The 16992-nt window shown below is 38.8% G+C and overlaps 1 protein-coding gene across 2 annotated transcripts in view; it reads left to right on the plus strand.

The window, feature by feature from the left end:
- Nucleotides 1-14936, plus strand: part of DNAJC13 (DnaJ heat shock protein family (Hsp40) member C13) — a 122637-nt gene extending 107701 nt beyond the window's left edge. For both annotated transcript variants that reach the window (XM_068545913.1, XM_068545914.1), the window contains exons 49-56: nucleotides 608-777; nucleotides 940-982; nucleotides 1364-1537; nucleotides 3084-3263; nucleotides 3704-3844; nucleotides 5484-5627; nucleotides 8460-8559; nucleotides 14076-14936. In XM_068545913.1, the coding sequence (XP_068402014.1) occupies nucleotides 608-777; nucleotides 940-982; nucleotides 1364-1537; nucleotides 3084-3263; nucleotides 3704-3844; nucleotides 5484-5627; nucleotides 8460-8559; nucleotides 14076-14182 (1059 nt within the window). In that variant the 3' untranslated portion in view covers nucleotides 14183-14936. The remainder of the gene's footprint in view (nucleotides 1-607; nucleotides 778-939; nucleotides 983-1363; nucleotides 1538-3083; nucleotides 3264-3703; nucleotides 3845-5483; nucleotides 5628-8459; nucleotides 8560-14075) is intronic.
- Nucleotides 14937-16992: the final 2056 nt, after the last annotated feature.

A 16992-nucleotide genomic window follows, 5' to 3' on the forward strand; every position in this document is an offset into this window, starting at 1 on the left:
AAACTTATCTTTCCAACCTTCATTTTCCCTTTGTCCTTATGCCTCAGACTAATTTTCAGTTTGTGTGTATGTGTGTGTTGGATATATTTTTTTAAGCTGTTTTTTAAATCCTTTCTGGAAAAAGGCACAGTATAATGTAAAACACAGTATAGCAAAATAAATGCACCAAAAAATACTTGTATGCCACAAAGGTAGCATGAGAAAAATTTGTGAGGGTGTGGGGTGTGGGAGGGGTGGAGGGACAGGCCAGCTAAGGGCCTTCTGGGAAGAAGGAACAGCATGTGCAGGGCAGGATCTGGCAGGGTGGTGTGCTCTGGGAACTTCACACCCCACTGGTGCTGAATTTCTTAATGTTTCTTAAATTTGAGGAGGAGAGAGGAAATGAACCTGGATAGGTAAGTAGTAGCAGGTCGTAGTGAGTCTTGTTACCTTTGCATAAACCAAGGTTTATCTGTTCTCTCAGTCCAGAATTTTTGGATGATAGTTGTGGCCCATATCAGCCATAACATGAATTACAGCAACATTCTATCTTAGAGAAATGTAAAGCAGACCAAATATTGAGATGTTTCCAATAGGTCTCTTTTCTTTCTCAAACCTCCTCATCTAGGTTCGAATTACATTGATGAAATTTCTCCCGAGCGTGTTTATGGATGCCATGAGAGACAACCCTGAAGCTGCCGTCCATATTTTTGAAGGAACTCATGAAAATCCTGAGTTAATTTGGAATGACAGCTCCAGAGATAAAGTGTCCATGACAGTTAGAGAAATGGTGCTCGAGTAAGTCAAGAGACACGCAGTAACTTAGGGCCTTCAGGTGGGGTCACCGGGCAGGCAGGCGTGCCTCACATTGTCTGTCACCTTTCTAAGGCTTACTCTACATGCATGAAAGTGTGTCTTGTGACTGAAGTTTGATGTCCTTTCCCCTTTTTTTTTCCCAAGGCACTTTAAAAATCAGCAAGACAACCCCGATGTAAACTGGAAGGTAAAGTATACTTTTATTCAGAGGAAGGAATTTTACATTTTACTGTAAATTTTTGTTGTTTTTTTAAACTCCTGATGAGTGAGTTTAATGCCAACCTTTTAGATACTTTGTCATTAAGAAACTTAGGTCTTCCCCTGGAAAATAAGGTTTTAAACATAAAAGTAGGAATGCTCACTTTCAGAGTAAGTAACTTAATCAAAGGGCTTTTTCTGAATTTTGTTAAGAGAAAATAAAACTTACAATAATTTTGATTTGATTATATTAATGACTATTTAAGGACTAGTTAATTTCATAACGATTTCTTTAATAGGGTTTTTATTTCTTGCTTAATGTACAACTAATGATTAGTAAGTGACTTGACTATTCTTTCTCTATTTAAAGTTGCCTGAAGATTTTGCTGTGGTGTTTGCAGAAGCAGAAGGTGAACTTGCTGTTGGAGGAGTTTTCTTGAGAATCTTTATTGCACAACCAGCTTGGGTTCTAAGAAAGCCTAGAGAATTTCTTATTGCACTGCTAGAAAAGTTAACTGAGCTCCTGGAGAAGAACAATCCTCACGTAAGCTTTAGCCGTCAGCCAGACATTTCATATAGTTTGCTAAACATGTTGATAGTGTTTCTGTTAAAACACCATCCTCATTGACCATACATTAAGAATTGGCTACCTCTTTCAATGTAGCAGCCACCCTTAAATTCACACATGCCTTGTCAAAAGTGAAACTTCTTGGTAAAAGTTAGAGGTATGTATATTGAGAGGATGCTATTTCTAACAATTATAGTAGCTCTGAAAGGTTTCCGCCATCCCATTTCCAGTGATGGTATGGTTTTAAGGAGAAACCTAAATGTGCAGTGTAGAAACCTAAATGGAAGTGTGTCCTGCTAGGGCATGTTCTTCACTTAGCTTGCCATAGATGGCAGGAATGACCCTACTTAAAAAAATTGACAGGGGAGTCTTAACTACATGGGTGAACCCTGTACCTATGCTCAAAGCCAAAGGCCAGTAGGAAAGCAGGAGTGAGTAGGAAAGTAGACTTGGTCTTGGCTTGGCAAGTCATAAACCCTGATGTAATATAAGGTTTTGTTATTTGAACTCATATATTGAAAATAATTGAGGTACATAATTAATTAAGCAAGCTGGCTGTAGAGGTGATTAAGAGCCCGATCTGTGTTGTTAAATGGTCCTGGACCCCAGTACCAGCCCCCCCACTGACTAGCTCTGTGGCCTGGAGTAATGCCTCCTGATTCTACCTCAGTTACCTCATAGAAAGGTAACAGCATCTGCCCCTAAGGCTGAAGTTTTCATGAGTTTTGATAAATGTGGAGTACTTAGTATAATGTCGAGTACTTAGAAATCATTAGTTACTATCATTAGCTTTGCAAAAATTAACATTATGTCAGATATTTACATATGTCTCTTTCTATAGTCACATTTTCTCTTTACTAGAATTTTTACTACATACACAGTTTGCTTAAAAAATGAAATCCTCAGAAAGGAGAAACTTGCAAACAGAAAAACGTATAACATTTTCCTTCTATATTGCTTTCTTTTTCAGTGCATCCCAGCTTCCATGTTTATTTAAGACATGTTATGTTATGGATATATATGTTTGCATATAATGGTATAAGTTACAGGTCTTTGCAATCCATTTTCCACAATAGAAAGTGCATTATGGCAGCCAGACATGTTAATTAGTAGGATTTTTAATAGAACTGGGGAAAACATTTTTGCTAGTTCTTCATTCTCCTGAATTATTGATGTTCTCTGACATTGGCATTTCTATAACATTATCTGAAAATTTCTAGTAATATCTTTTGAGAGCTGATCTCTTAATAGACATCTCTTATCTGCAATAGAAATGAGATGTGGAATAGAAATGCCCAGAGAAAGGTTGCTTAGATTAATGTATCACATTCTTAAAGTCCTTTAAATTCATGCCTTTGTCAAGACGGGAAAGTTTGTTGTTCTTTTAGGATTTAGGGATCACTTTTCAAGTATCAGCACTTAGAACTTGTGGACCCTTAGTAACACCGAATAATTACCAAGGATGTTTAGGACTTCATCAGTATTTTACAGTTTGCTTGTTTGTTTGCTTTATACCCTCCAGGGAGAAACTCTGGAAACTTTGACAATGGCAACAGTATGTCTCTTCAATGCACAGCCTCAGCTGGCTGATCAGGTCCCACCATTGGGCCATCTTCCGAAAGTTATCCAGGCGATGAATCATAGGAACAATGCCATTCCTAAGAGTGCCATTCGAGTTATTCATGCCCTGTCTGAAAATGAGGTATTGATGAATCCATTTAGTAGCTTATAGCTCTAGAATTCATCTGTGCTCCCTCTTCCTGACTAATGTACATTGAAGTATAAATCCCCTTCCTACCATGTGCCTTAATCCATACGAGCCTCATGGTATTGTAACAATTCTTAAACTGGTTTAAATGATCTGATTAATAGGAGACTGAATTTGACTTAGTTCATTATTAAACTTGAGCTGATGGGACTTCCCTGGTGGTCCAGTGGTTAAGACTTGGCGCTTCCACTGCAGGGAACATGGGATCAATCCCTGGTCGGGGAACTAAGGGATTTTTGGCGTGGCGCGGCCCAAAAGAAAAAAAAAAAAAAAACTTGAACTGAATGTAGGTTTTTCATATATTATTGTGGTATTTACCGTGTTACATAAAATATTGCTAGTCTACAAGTAACCTTCTCTTTTTGGGCACTTAGCTGTGTGTTCGAGCCATGGCATCTTTGGAGACCATTGGCCCACTGATAAATGGAATGAAAAAGAGACCAGATACTATTGGTCTAGCCTGTGAAGCAATTAACCGAATGTTTCAGAAGGAGCAGAGTGAATTAGTAGCACAAGTAAGTGACTTTCTAGATTTCTATTTTAGGGAAGGCAACATACCAAACAAATAGATTTTCACTTATTTAGCACTGATTTTGGTTTCCCTGACTTGGCAGAGAGGTAACTTGTGAATTTGTGCATGCACAATTTTATATTTTATACACACACACACACGCAGGCACATGTATATATACACACAGAAGAGGTGGGCCAGCTACCAAAAATCCTTCCAATGTCAAAGTACTTTTGTGATGTCTGAATTTTAAATTTTGGTTATTTACTAAGCATTTATCCTTAACTTGCTTTGTAAAATTTGTTTTATCCTTTTTGGAAAGATTCATTCTGTTTATTCATTCCTTTGTTTCTTAAGTCATGTTCAAAAAACAGGCCAAGGTTTTTATAGTCCTTTTCAAAGAGACTACCCATCTAATGAAAAGAAGACTTTGTGGGTACCAATGTAGCAGACATCAAGGGAACCAAAAAACATATAATAAATTTAAAAGCCATTGAGAAAGTGATCTTTCTGTAATACAACTCTTAAACGTGTAACTCATTCTTCACTTAAAAATCCTTCAATGGTTTCCCATTACCTGCCAGATGACAAAGTGACATTTGACATCCTTAGCCTGAATACAAGGCCCTGCATCCTTATTATCTGGCCCTCCTATTTCCCAGTCCCTTTTCCTCTCACATCTTCTCTCTCCATCCACCCCCACTTCCATCCCTGTTCCTTGTTCAGGCAGGTTAGAAGTACTGAGTACATTTCAAGGAGATAATTGGATGCTCTGAGGTTCAAACTTATAATTGGCTGGGAGGGTTGTTGTATTGGAAAGAACATGAGTTAGTTCTACCACTTGATGGCTCTGTGACCTCAGGCATGATACTTAACCTTACAGTACTCAGATTCCTCATCTGTAAAATAAAGTTATGACTTCTCACAGGGTTGTTCCAAGAATAATATCTGTAAAAAAGAGGTAGACTTACTTAGTTACTTCCACCTCTTTCCTTTGAATTTCAGAGCGGACAGTGAAAATTGTGTGGTAGCAGAGTATTACTTAGCTTTTATTAGGCTAATAGAAAATGTATAGTGAATGCAAAGGTTGATGTTTTAAGAAAATGTGAAAAAGAACTAATATACTGCCAATATTGTTGCCCATCAGTGTATGTCCTTAGAGGAAGCAGACCAGTATACTCGCTGAAGCTCAGGTTCTGTACTTTATAGGTCCAGACACAGATTCCATTACTGTCTAGCTCTGTGACTGTCAACATGTTTTACCCTCCATGCATTGATTTTTCCATTGGCAATATTATAGTTGTGCCTACATCATTAGGTGTTGGGAGGATTAAGTAAAATAATCAGCATATAGCATTTAGAATAGTTGATGGAACAGAATAAAATCTCATTAAGTAAAAATGTCATTACTATTAGATACCCTCGCCCCCGAAATTCTGCATCTGGCATTAAAATAAAATAAAGCAGAGTGTCCTCTTCCAGATATGGTTCTGGGAGTGAAATTATTTCCTCAGTGGATGGCTTACATTTTTTAAAGCGTATATATTTGTGTGTGTGTCTATATATATATATATATAGACACACAGACACATACATACATACACACACGTACACACGTATGTATACTTAATATTCTCTTCTAGGCCCTGAAAGCAGATTTGGTCCCATACCTCTTAAAATTACTTGAAGGCATTGGCCTTGAAAATCTGGACAGCCCAGCAGCCACAAAGGCTCAGATTGTTAAAGCTCTCAAGGCAATGACTCGAAGCCTGCAGCATGGAGAACAGGTGAGTCTGCACAGAGGTAACTTTGCCGATTACAAGGCATTTTCAAAGCCAGGTGTCTTGGCCATTGGTGATCTATGCACCTCAGCTCAGGGTCCACCTACAGGTGTGGTTCTTGACCGTAACTGGAGCAGATCCCAAGACCAGGGATGGACTAGCATAGCTGCCTCATAAAACACAAACTATATACTCAAATAGTCACCAGGAGGATTCTTTCTCTGGATAGTGGTAGCATGTTGCACATTCTTCAGCATAGAAGAATACTGAGCATTTAGTTGCCGGTTAAGATTAACTTTCAGTTCTAGGAGTTACTGTGGAATAGTGATAACTGCATTCATTAACCATCCCATAATACCATTTTAAAAGATACAGAACATCATTTTAGTTTCATCTCCTTCCGTTATTAGCACTTACAAAGTGTTGGCTTCCTTTTTGTTGTAACTTAGATTCTATTAATGTGTTTCAGCCGCATGCATATGCTGAGTTCAAACCAGTTCAGCAATTTAATTTTCCTCATTGGTTTTTTTTTTTTTTAAACATCTTTATTGGAGTATAACTGCTTTACAATGTGTTAGTTTCTGCTTTATAACAAAGTGAATCAGTTATACGTATACATATGTTCCCATATCTCTTCCCTCTTGCATCTCCCTCCCTCCCACCCTCCCTATCCCACCCCTCTAGGTTGTCACAAAGCACCGAGCTGATCTCTCTGTGCTATGTGGCTGCTTCCCACTAGCTATCTATTTTACATTTGGTAGTGTATATATGTCTATGCCACTCTCTCACCCTGTCACATCTTACCCCTCCCCATCCCCATATCCTCAAGTCCATTCTCTAGTGGGTCTGTGTCTTTATTCCCATCTTCCTCATTGGTTTTATTCTTAATGTTGCATCTGAGGAGTTCCTCATTCAGTATTATTATATAGCCCTATCTAGTAATGCTCTCTTTTTTTAAGTTGAGGTGAAATTTACATAACATAAAATTAACCATTTTAAATTGAACAATTTACTGGTATTTAGTGCATTAACAATGTTGTATAACCACCACTTTATCTAGTCCCCAAAACTCTGTACCAATTAAGCAGTTATTTCCCATTTCTTCTTCCCCTCAGCTTCGGGCAGTCACCACTCTGTTTTCTAGGAATTCACCAATTCTGGACATTTCACATAAATGGAATCATACAATATGTGACCTTTTGTGTCTGGCTTCTGTCACTTAGCATGTTTTCAAGGTTAATCTGCGTTATAGTGTGTTTCAACGCTTCATTCCTTTTTAAGGCTGAATAATGTTCCATTGTGTGTATATGCCACGATTTGTTTACCCATTCATCCGTTGATAGATGTTTGGACTATTTCTACCTACTAATGTTCTTCTGTAGGTTTAAATTGACTTAAACCTCTCCTTTAGTGAATCCATTGTGTTTGTATGTTCCAACTAAAGAAACATTTTGTATGCTGTTGTCCCTCCTAGCAGTATTATCATTTGAACTATTTAAGATGATAATAAAGAAGAGAGACAGCATGTGCTGCTGCAGTCATTAACTATATGTTGAATAAAGTTACCTGTGGGTGTTCTGAATGCCAAGCAAAGGCACTCCTATGTACCGCGTGCCGGCAATTGTCCTCCCCTCTGGATTCCTGTTGATGAGAATTAGCAGAGCAACCTTGACACCCACCTTCCACTCCCAAGGGGAGGAAAGAATTATGATAGTTTCCAAAATAGGAACTTTAGCACCTTCACAACTAATCACTTCCACCATTGCTTCTCTCCAAGGTTGGGACAAAGAGTCTTTTGGACTCACACAGTCCCCGTATATATCTCTACTTTAATGCTTACCGCTAAGTTATCTGGCATTGTCTGTCTCCCCTACTAAACTGTAGGCACTTCAGGGACAGAGAAAGTCTTTCTCATCTTTCTGTCCACTGTGCAACCCACATATGAGGTGCTCAATAAATATTTGATCTGAACTTTGATATGCGAAAGATATCCTCTATATTGGAATTTCCTAAACTTTTTTTTTATCTATGTCACAGAAAGAAACATGTCTTCCATCTTAGTCCAATACACATTTACACACATGTTATTTATACTCGTGTGTGTATATATATCACAGGACAATTTTGCCCATTTTACATGTGATACTCTGACGCTTTCTATATTAATCTATTTTATTTTCTCAAGCATGTTGATCACAACTGTCTTAATAGATTTCTTAAACTTCTAACAGGTCACATCCATAGTTTGAAAAAGTGCTTTAAATTGTAGCTTGAGGGACTTCCCTGGAGGTCCAGCAGTTAAGACTCTGCACTCCCAGTGCAGCGGGCCTGGATTTGATCCCTGGTCAGAGAACCCGAATGCCGCAACTAAGAGCCTGAATGCCGCAATGAAGATCCCACGTGTCGCAACTAAGACCCGGTGCAGCCAAATAAATAAATAGATGTTAAAAAAAAAAAAAAGTTGTAGCTTGAGTTTTGCAGTAGCTCCTCCCCAAACCCCTTCCTGAGGAATACTTCATGAACCCACACCACACTGTCAGCCAGTTGTTACTGTCACAAGAACATCTTCGTGCCCAAATTACATACAAGTCAGTAAGTTCAAATAGTAGAGTCCAAGTTTAGAGAGAAGACTGATTTAGGGACTTATTTGCATTTGGCTTAATGAGATGTGCCTGGTATAGAGTGTCTGATGAATGTGAGGTCTTGGTTCATCTTTGGTTCTTTCCTCAGCTGGCCTGTTCCTTTTGTCTTGTAAGTTTGCTTTTTCTCTTTAATTTCATCTACCAACATCTAGCACTTAGTTTGTTTAAGTTCAAAGAGTTTGTTTTACTTCCCTAGGTGAATGAAATCCTGTCTCATTCTTCAGTCTGGAGTGCCTTCAAAGATCAGAAACATGACTTGTTTATTTCTGAGTCACAAACAGCAGGATACCTCACAGGTAAACCACACCCAATTCTCTTCCCTAAGACACATGGCAGAAGCCACTTGGACCTTTCTTTTGCCCTGTCTAGACTAAAAATGGCATTTAGAGGGTTTTCCTAGGTTCCTAGCTACCTGTCTTGGAGATGCTGTGGGCATGCAGTGGACCTCTGGTTCTAGCCCAGACAACATGCGAACTGCTGTGGTGTCGAATGTGTGCTGACTGCAACGTGGACACTGCTTAGTTTTGATCCAGTAAATCCATGGTGTCATATGTTGTATTTGGAGTATGGCTGTATTAAAATGTTTATCTTGAACATGTAAAAAAAGAGTGGAGAGATATCTACTCAGAAATATGATAGCATCGTTCCATTCTGTCAGAATACTAGGTTGAAGTTCCAAATATGCATACTCACATGTGAAATATTTTTTCTTCGAAGTTACCAGTGATTAATCTGAAGTTTTACTAAATATTTAGGGTTTATCTTCTCGTGGGAGGAAATATGTGGGTACCATAAAGGAAAGGATGTTTTACTGCCTAGGGATCAGAAGATAATACACTGCAGAAGCTTGGGACATTTGTCCATTTTACAGACTTATTTTAGCGTAGTAATTTTGGAATACTTGTTTTCATATTAGCTTCTGTTTAAAAAGAAAGTCACAGAAGTCTATTGCTAAATGCTGAAAATGAAATATAGTCTTTGGTATAAAAGTTTTTAGTTTGAAATTAACCTTAGGAATATTAAGTGATTCTTGCAGTCTGCCTGAAATTATAGTATTTTAAAAAATGTCAGCCCTGCGTCCTCCTCTAACCAGAGATGATGTAGGTAAATTGAGAGAAAAAATTAATTACCCAGGGTTTCTCACACCAGTGTAACTGTTTTAATAATCCTGATCGCTAATATAGAAATTTATAAATCCTGAAGACCAAATCTTGAATATTCAGAAGTGGGGACTTTGGCGAAAGTTTTGCATGGTTTTAATTTTAGACGTGGTTGTGACGTTACTGTTTTTTCCTCCACTGTGACCTCTTTAATATTAATCCCCTAAAATTTATAATCATACTTCTAGAATTTATGAACATGCGGTGCATGTGTGTACATTAAGAGTAGAGTGCTGTGGGTTTCCCTTCTACCTTTCCCATCCCCTGCCCTATGATTTCTGTGGAGAGAAATACCTAGAATATGGTCTTAGTCTCTTCCATATCTCTTTCAAATTCGGGGTAAAGCTGTAGCTTCTAAGTAGGAGTATGTTCTTATAGACACACTAAAAACTTTACCACTTTAGACTCTTCCCAAAAAGTTTACACAATACCACCTTTTCATTATATTTCATTATATTCATTACTTTGTATGTAAGAACGGTACGATTGGAAAATCTGCCGTATTTTTTTCTAGCTGAGAGTAAACTTATTTAAAATTTGACCTTGAAGAATAGGAAGATATAGATTACAAGCAGGGACAGGAAGGCCTCTTCTAATTCTTTTTGTTCTTGAGTGTACTTCACATTCATTGCATTCACTGACTTGACTGGATGGAATAAAAGACTGCAGGTGATCTTTGACGTACTAACAGCTGTGGGTCAAAAGGTCTGTCGTTAGAATACAGAAGAGAGAAGGATTTATCTTCAGAGACCTAGAGTTCCTTTAGAAATCACTTGGTCCTCACCCCCACCCAGATTCCCTAATAACTGTAGGAAAAGTTCAGGGAGCCAAAAGGTTTCTGTCTGTGCCTTTCCTTTTACTTGGATCCCTGGGGTAGCTTCTGAATGAGTTATGAGAAGCAGCTTTGATGGACTGCAGAAGGTTAGGGAAATAAAAAGGCTGGGGTTTATAAATTTCTTCACATCCTTGGTCTGGCTCACGGGGCAGCAAGTTCCATATAAAGCCATCGAGGGGTAGGTGGTATAAATCCCAGCCTGGAAAGGGCCTGGAGCTTTACTGTGGCCATTCTGAAGGTCATTGTTGAAGCCCAAGGGCACATCAGTTGACGTGGGACAATCTGGACTAGCTCTGAGCTGTGTTGGCCCCCTAATTGTCCAGTTCTTAGCACATCATCAGTCTGGGATGTTCTTTTGTTGTGAAAGTACTACCGGTTGAACTGATGTATATTTATCGCTTGGATTGCCAAATGTTTTCTTTTTTGTGTTTGAGCTTTTCCGTTGAATTGTGTGTCATTGTTTGATAAAAGGGGCTAGTACTTCTAATAATGATAAAATTTCGTTACGTGGAACTCCATGGAATGTATACAGTGTTGTGTTGAATTGGAATTTTAAATTTACCCCACCCTGCCTTCAGTCTTGAGAAGATTCAGTTTGTACCAGCCCCTGTCTAATCAATTTGCAAATGAAATAAGGAGCTGTGAGAACATAAGTTGTCACCAGCCTTTTCTTCTGATAAGTAGATTTTGTTTAGGAGATGGGGAGAGATAAAGGAAAGTTAATTACTATTTCAAAATAAGATGGGAATGACTAATCGCATTTATAATTTTCTTCTTCCTGGCTGCTGAGCAAATGTCACTCAGTCACATGTTCAGGATTTGGGGTAAAAATTAAAATGTCCTAGGCAGGATTACTCAGTGTTGATAAATTGAGATGAGACGGACCCTCTAGCCTGGCATATTGTTTTGTTTTATGATAAATGTTCATCTAAAAGTGCCTCAGTGGGACTTTACCCATGGTGCAGTTAAGCTGTAACTGCTCATTTTGCAGGGCCTTGGGTTACTTAGCCATTTATTTTGTTTTAGAAGAGCTTGGTGCTAACAAGCTCAAAGCCCTATAAAAATAATTTCAGCAGTGAAAATCCTCAGATTTCCTTACCTAGAAAATCAGTAGAGAAAGAAGGAACAACAAGGAAAGAAAGAGAAGTGGGCCAAGGCAAAGATGCTTTTAAGAGCTAGAATTGGAGATGAAGAACTTTGTACTATATACTTATTTACTTCTATTTAATTAGAGGCATGTGGAATAGTTAACTTGTTTTCCTAAGGTCATCAAAGGGAGCAAGGGTGCATTTCTTGGGCCTCTCATCAAACTGGTCCATTAGTTCTTTGCAGAGTTGGTTTTTATTACCTTTTGTTTTTCTTTTTACACGTGTCCAAGACTACACAATGGGAGCCATGTTAGGAAAGATTCCCTAAGGTCAGTGTCAGTTTATTGTAGGACATTGCTGCTAAGACAGGGCTTCCTTTTTTTTCCCCCCACTGAGAATCCCATGTTCATTTTCACCAAAGGCCATGCTCCTTCCACTACTCCATCATGGCAGCCAATTCCATTCTGTGGGATTCTTGGTTTTCACATCCCTCTTAAGTCCAGCTGCCTTACACAGTGTGCCATGTGCCCCGTTTCTGGCAGCCCCTACTCTTTCCTGCCATGTTTCTCTGGAGAACACAGTGTCGTATCCCAGCAGACTGTAGCTTCCAGCCCCTAGAAGCCAGACGTGTCTGGAAGAGGCCAGGGGTGTGAGGGAGAGAGCATCTCAGACTTCATTTAGAGAAATACCAGGAATTGACTTGTCTTTCCTAAAGAGGCAAATGGTGGGGCTAGAATTTGGTCTCTTCTGGATAATCCTTCTAGGCCCATCATTCACAATTTAGATTTTAGCCCAGAGGTTCCCAAACTTCCTCAGTTCACGGTGCCTTACTTAGTGATTTTTTTTTTCTTTATCTACCCCTAGGCCAAAAGAAATGCTTAATAATTAAGTTTATTAAGTAGTTATATCCAAACAACTTGCGATTAGTTGTTTGTATGGTATCCAACAGATGTCATTTGTCTCTCAAATTAAAAATAGCCCGTGGTGTCCCGTGTGAATTTGCCCCGGGGTGCCTCAGCATGTAGTCTGAGAACCACATCCTTAGTCCTTTCTCTATATGTAGCATTCATGATTTGGTCTCATAATCTATTCATTTGATGTGAACTAAGTTGAGCCCACATCAGAAGTGCTCAGGAACTGTACCAGTCTGGAGTGTTTAGGGGTTTATTCTTAAGGGTTGCATCCTTGGCACGTTCCCTAGCAATCTTGCTGCTGCCTGAAGTTCAGAGTGGCAGGTTGGTGGGAAGTGATGTAACCGTGTGGCGCTGTTGCTCTGAACTGCTGTCAGGGGGGTATGGTCTCTTTCCTGAGCAGTCTGTGGAAGGCCTGGTGTCCTGATTGGTGGAAAGCAGGGGTTGATAGATGCAGGCCCACCTTGCCTTAAAAAAGGGAAAATCCTTTTTCTAGGTTTTCTAAGTTCCCGGGCACTCCAGGTGGCAAGCGGCACCTCATGTGAGCTGAGTTGTCTCTGGCCGCCGTGTAACCACGTGCTGCATACACAGTGTCTGCTTTCTTCACGTCCTCAGTACACATGCTCATGAGGTTAAAAACAAGATGAATCTGAATTGTCCCCCTTTTGTCCTGCTTCAGTCCCTGTTATACCTTAGCCTTCATCAAACTGCTCTGCTGTTTGCACTTCCTTATGACTTCCCTTGCTGCTTATGTTTCTTTTTTCCCCTCAGGTGTCTCTCCTTCCCTTCTAACTGGCAGCAGTCCCCTTCACCTCAGGAGCGGGCTTTAGATCCGCTCTGCCAGGCAGCTTGCTAACTTCTGTGTAGCTCTCTGAAGCAGGTAGAGAACCATTTTGCTAAATGCATGCCGCTTCCACTGCCTTTCTAGTCCTAACCCTTACAGTGTTCCTTAGCTGTTTGCCTTGTTTCCTATGATTTCAGCTAAAAGTATTGTTCAATATGCAGTATTATGTTGCAGTACGGTGTTTCTTGCAAGTACTCTGTTGTGCAGAGTACAGTTGTGCAGTGATTCTGAGGTGTAATTAAATGTCTCTGCAGTTCATGATAAACTAGAGGGCTAAAGCCATTATATATGCTCATAGGCCACATCTTCATAAATGCTGGCATAGATAATGGCATTTTTGTGCACTAGAGATTGTTAGAATCAAGACATATAAAACTAAAATATTGATACCTTTTCCATAGCACTCTTATTTTGACCTATGAGCTATGTCCAGAGTTTGCGTTTTCTTTCTCAGAGACCTTGGTGTAGCAACCCTTGTTCATTTGGTGTTACTTGTTAAAGTAGCATTTCTTTGCACCAAATGAAAATAGGTTAACTCGAATGTGGATAGAAGTGTTTTTTGTTGGGAATTCATCACGTATGACTTTCGAATGGACTGACCCAAGTACAGAGTTTCTTTCCTCTGTTCCCATTTTTTCTCATTTGACATTAGCTATATCCTTCAGCGTCCAAGATTTTTTGAAAGATTAAACTTCCCAGATGTGAGAAGGGAAAATTTTTCCATGTTTCCAGTGTTACTGTCCAGCATAAATTTTGAAATGATTTTTAACTTTGTCATATAGTAAAGGCAAACCATGAAAATGGTGCTGTGTAGCTGTTTATTAAGGTTTCGTTGTATGCTTAGGTAATCCTAATAGATTGTATCAGTTCCTTGTGATGGGGTGCTTGACCTGGTTCTGACATTTTTATAAAGGTCAGTGTTTTCACATCACTCTGCTCTTTAGAAGGTGTGTATTTTCCTTTCTCTCTTGCAGGACCTGGAGTTGCTGGCTACCTTACTGCAGGGACATCGTCTTCAGTCATGTCTAACCTGCCGCCTCCCGTAGACCGCGAGGCAGGCGACCTTGGCTATCAGACTTGAAACTTTATTGAGAGACAATAAACGCTGAAAGGCCAGTGCCCTGTCCACGTTCCTCCAGCTGATACATTGAAGAAAACTCTTAACTGCCTTTCTCCTGGTTTCATGACAGTGTTATTCCTTTTTCTATAAATATATTTTTATTTAGGAAAAAAGTCAGCGATTCTAATTGTATCACGTTATAAGAAAGCACTCTGTGGATCAACCTAAGCGGGTACACAAGAATTTTTTTTCTTGATGTATGTAAGCACATTTTGTTCCTTTATATCTGTTTACAAGACTGTGAATCAAAAAGACAAAACTTTCTTCCTAGTTTTTATAATGTTTTTTTGAACTAGTGTGACCGTGGGGTTGAACTGCAGTCTACAGAAATTGGGAAATCTAAGTCACCCCTAAGAAGGGCATTTCCCTCTCCTGCATCGAGTCTGTGTGGCTGTTCTCCTACCGTCGAACACTATTAGGTTTTGTCCTTGCACCTGTTCGCTGGTATCCTCTCCTCAATCATTAACCTTCTGAGAGCTCACAGCATACGTTGGTATGTATAACTGGCTTCACCAAATTGAATGAAAAAGGAGTTGTGCAAAAAAATTTAAAAATGGATGTCAAGATGTTATGTAAGAGATTAGTGTAATTGTGAAATGTTCTATACATTATCAAATATATAAAGCTTTCTATATTGAATGTACATTATACAGATCATTCTTATGTGTACATAAAATTTTAAAAATAAAGGGAATTGACTGCTTTGTTAATGAGATATATTTGTTCTCGTTTCATTTTTCCCTTTGAAGACCTTGTATATCTTTATTTCTAAGACAGGTTTAGTAGTAGTAGCAGTAAACAGACTTTGCCTTACCTTTCCAGTATCTCATACAGCTACATTGACATATATGTTCATTCCTAAATCCCTTCATTAGTATTTCAACCACATCTAAATTTCCAGACACAGATAGCATCTCATTTATTTTCCACACAATATTCAGGAATGGGTCAGGCTGTTAATAAATAGTTTAATGCATGTGACACATTAATTCCAATATTTTTAAGAGGAAAGAAGAGTGAGAGGAGATTTCACATAACAAATTTCAGCAGTGAGGTCTTCTAGTGTGATCACAGACTACAAGAAAATATAAACATGTAAAGTATATACAAACACTTCTTAAAGAATAAGGAAATATCCAACCCTCCAAGTTGCCTTTGAAAGCAAGAACCAAGTTTATTCCACAGTTGATGTGTAAGAAGAGCTGGAATGGACACTTATTCATATCATAAATTGTTAATTCAAAATTTTCCATCAGATTTATCATCTCTCAACTTAAAGATTATGGAGTAATGCACCCATGTAAGTATTTTAACATATAACTAGGTTTTTAGTTTCTAAGAGGAAATACTTAGTCATAAAAATATGTTCACTAAAAGAGATTCTAACAGCTAATTTAGGAGTAGGTGTTTTAGAAGAGCGTAAATCACTACAACAATATATTTTCTTTAAATACTAAAAGAACGTAAATATTGTGAATATTTACAATAAAGGCCCATTTAAATAAATCTGCAAGTCACTGATGTTTGAATACCAATAACAGTTCATCTTTTTTATTTATTTTTATTTTTATTTTTTTAAGAGGAATGTTTAATGTTCTTTTTTTTAAATTATTTATTTATGGCTGTGTTGTGTCTTCGTTTCTGTGCGAGGGCTTTCTCTAGTTGTGGCAAGCGGGAGCCACTCTTCATCACGGTGCGCGGGCCTCTCACTATCGCGGCCTCTCTTGTTGCGGAGCACAGGCTCCAGATGCGCAGGCTTAGTAATTGTGGCTCATGGGCCCAGTTGCTCCACGGCAATGTGGGATCCTCCCAGACCAGGGCTCGAACCCGTGTCCCCTGCATTGGCAGGCAGACTCCCAACCACTGTGCCACCAGGGAAGCCCATCTTTTTTATTTTTGAATTTTATTTATTTTTTTATACAGCAGGTTCTTATTAGTTATCCATTTTATACATATTGGTGTATATATGTCAATCCCAATCTCCCATTTCATTACACCACCACCAGCTCATCTTTATTGAACATTATGCCAAGCATTTTATAAAGTGTCATATGTGCATAACTTCAGTTAATCCTCAGCAAACCTATGGGCTTGTTGCTGATATAATTCCCATCTTCCAGGTGAAGAACATGAGGTTCAGAGAGGCAAAGCAACTTACCAAAAAGTCACACAACTAGTAAGTAACAGAGTAAGAAATTAAAACTACTTTTACTTGACACCATAGTCTGTTTTCTGAGCCACTATCCTGAGATAGCGATAATCTCAAATAGGTGTATGTGGCTAGGAAGACTGAGTTTCTTTGTTTTTTTGTTTTTTTAATATTTGAGTTATTACTTTTTTTTTTTTTTTCTTTTGGCCACACCTCACGGCATGTGGAACTTCCCCGACCAGGGATCAAACCCATGCCCCGTGCAGTGGAAGCACAGAGTCTTAACCACTGGACCACCAGGGAAGCCCGTTTTTCATTTGTAAACATTTTTTATTGTAAACTAAAACAGGTATAGAAAATCTCAGTGAACAAATTAGTTTAATGAATATTAGTTTAATATTCACTTCCAAAGAATGAATATAAGGCAAATCACCCTTGACCTCCGAGGCAGGTCAAGAACTTTGCCAGCCTCTCCAGAAGCCCCAAAATGTGCCCGCATCAGAATCATAGCCCTTCCCTTCAAAAGTGACCACTTGTCTGACACTTCCTTGTGTGACTTCGTAGTTCATCACCCACATGTACATCGCTAGACACCAGAGTTTGGTCTTGCTTTTTGTCTTTT

Source organism: Eschrichtius robustus, chromosome 6 (assembly GCF_028021215.1).
Source record: "Eschrichtius robustus isolate mEscRob2 chromosome 6, mEscRob2.pri, whole genome shotgun sequence".
Classification (NCBI taxonomy): domain Eukaryota; kingdom Metazoa; phylum Chordata; class Mammalia; order Artiodactyla; family Eschrichtiidae; genus Eschrichtius; species Eschrichtius robustus.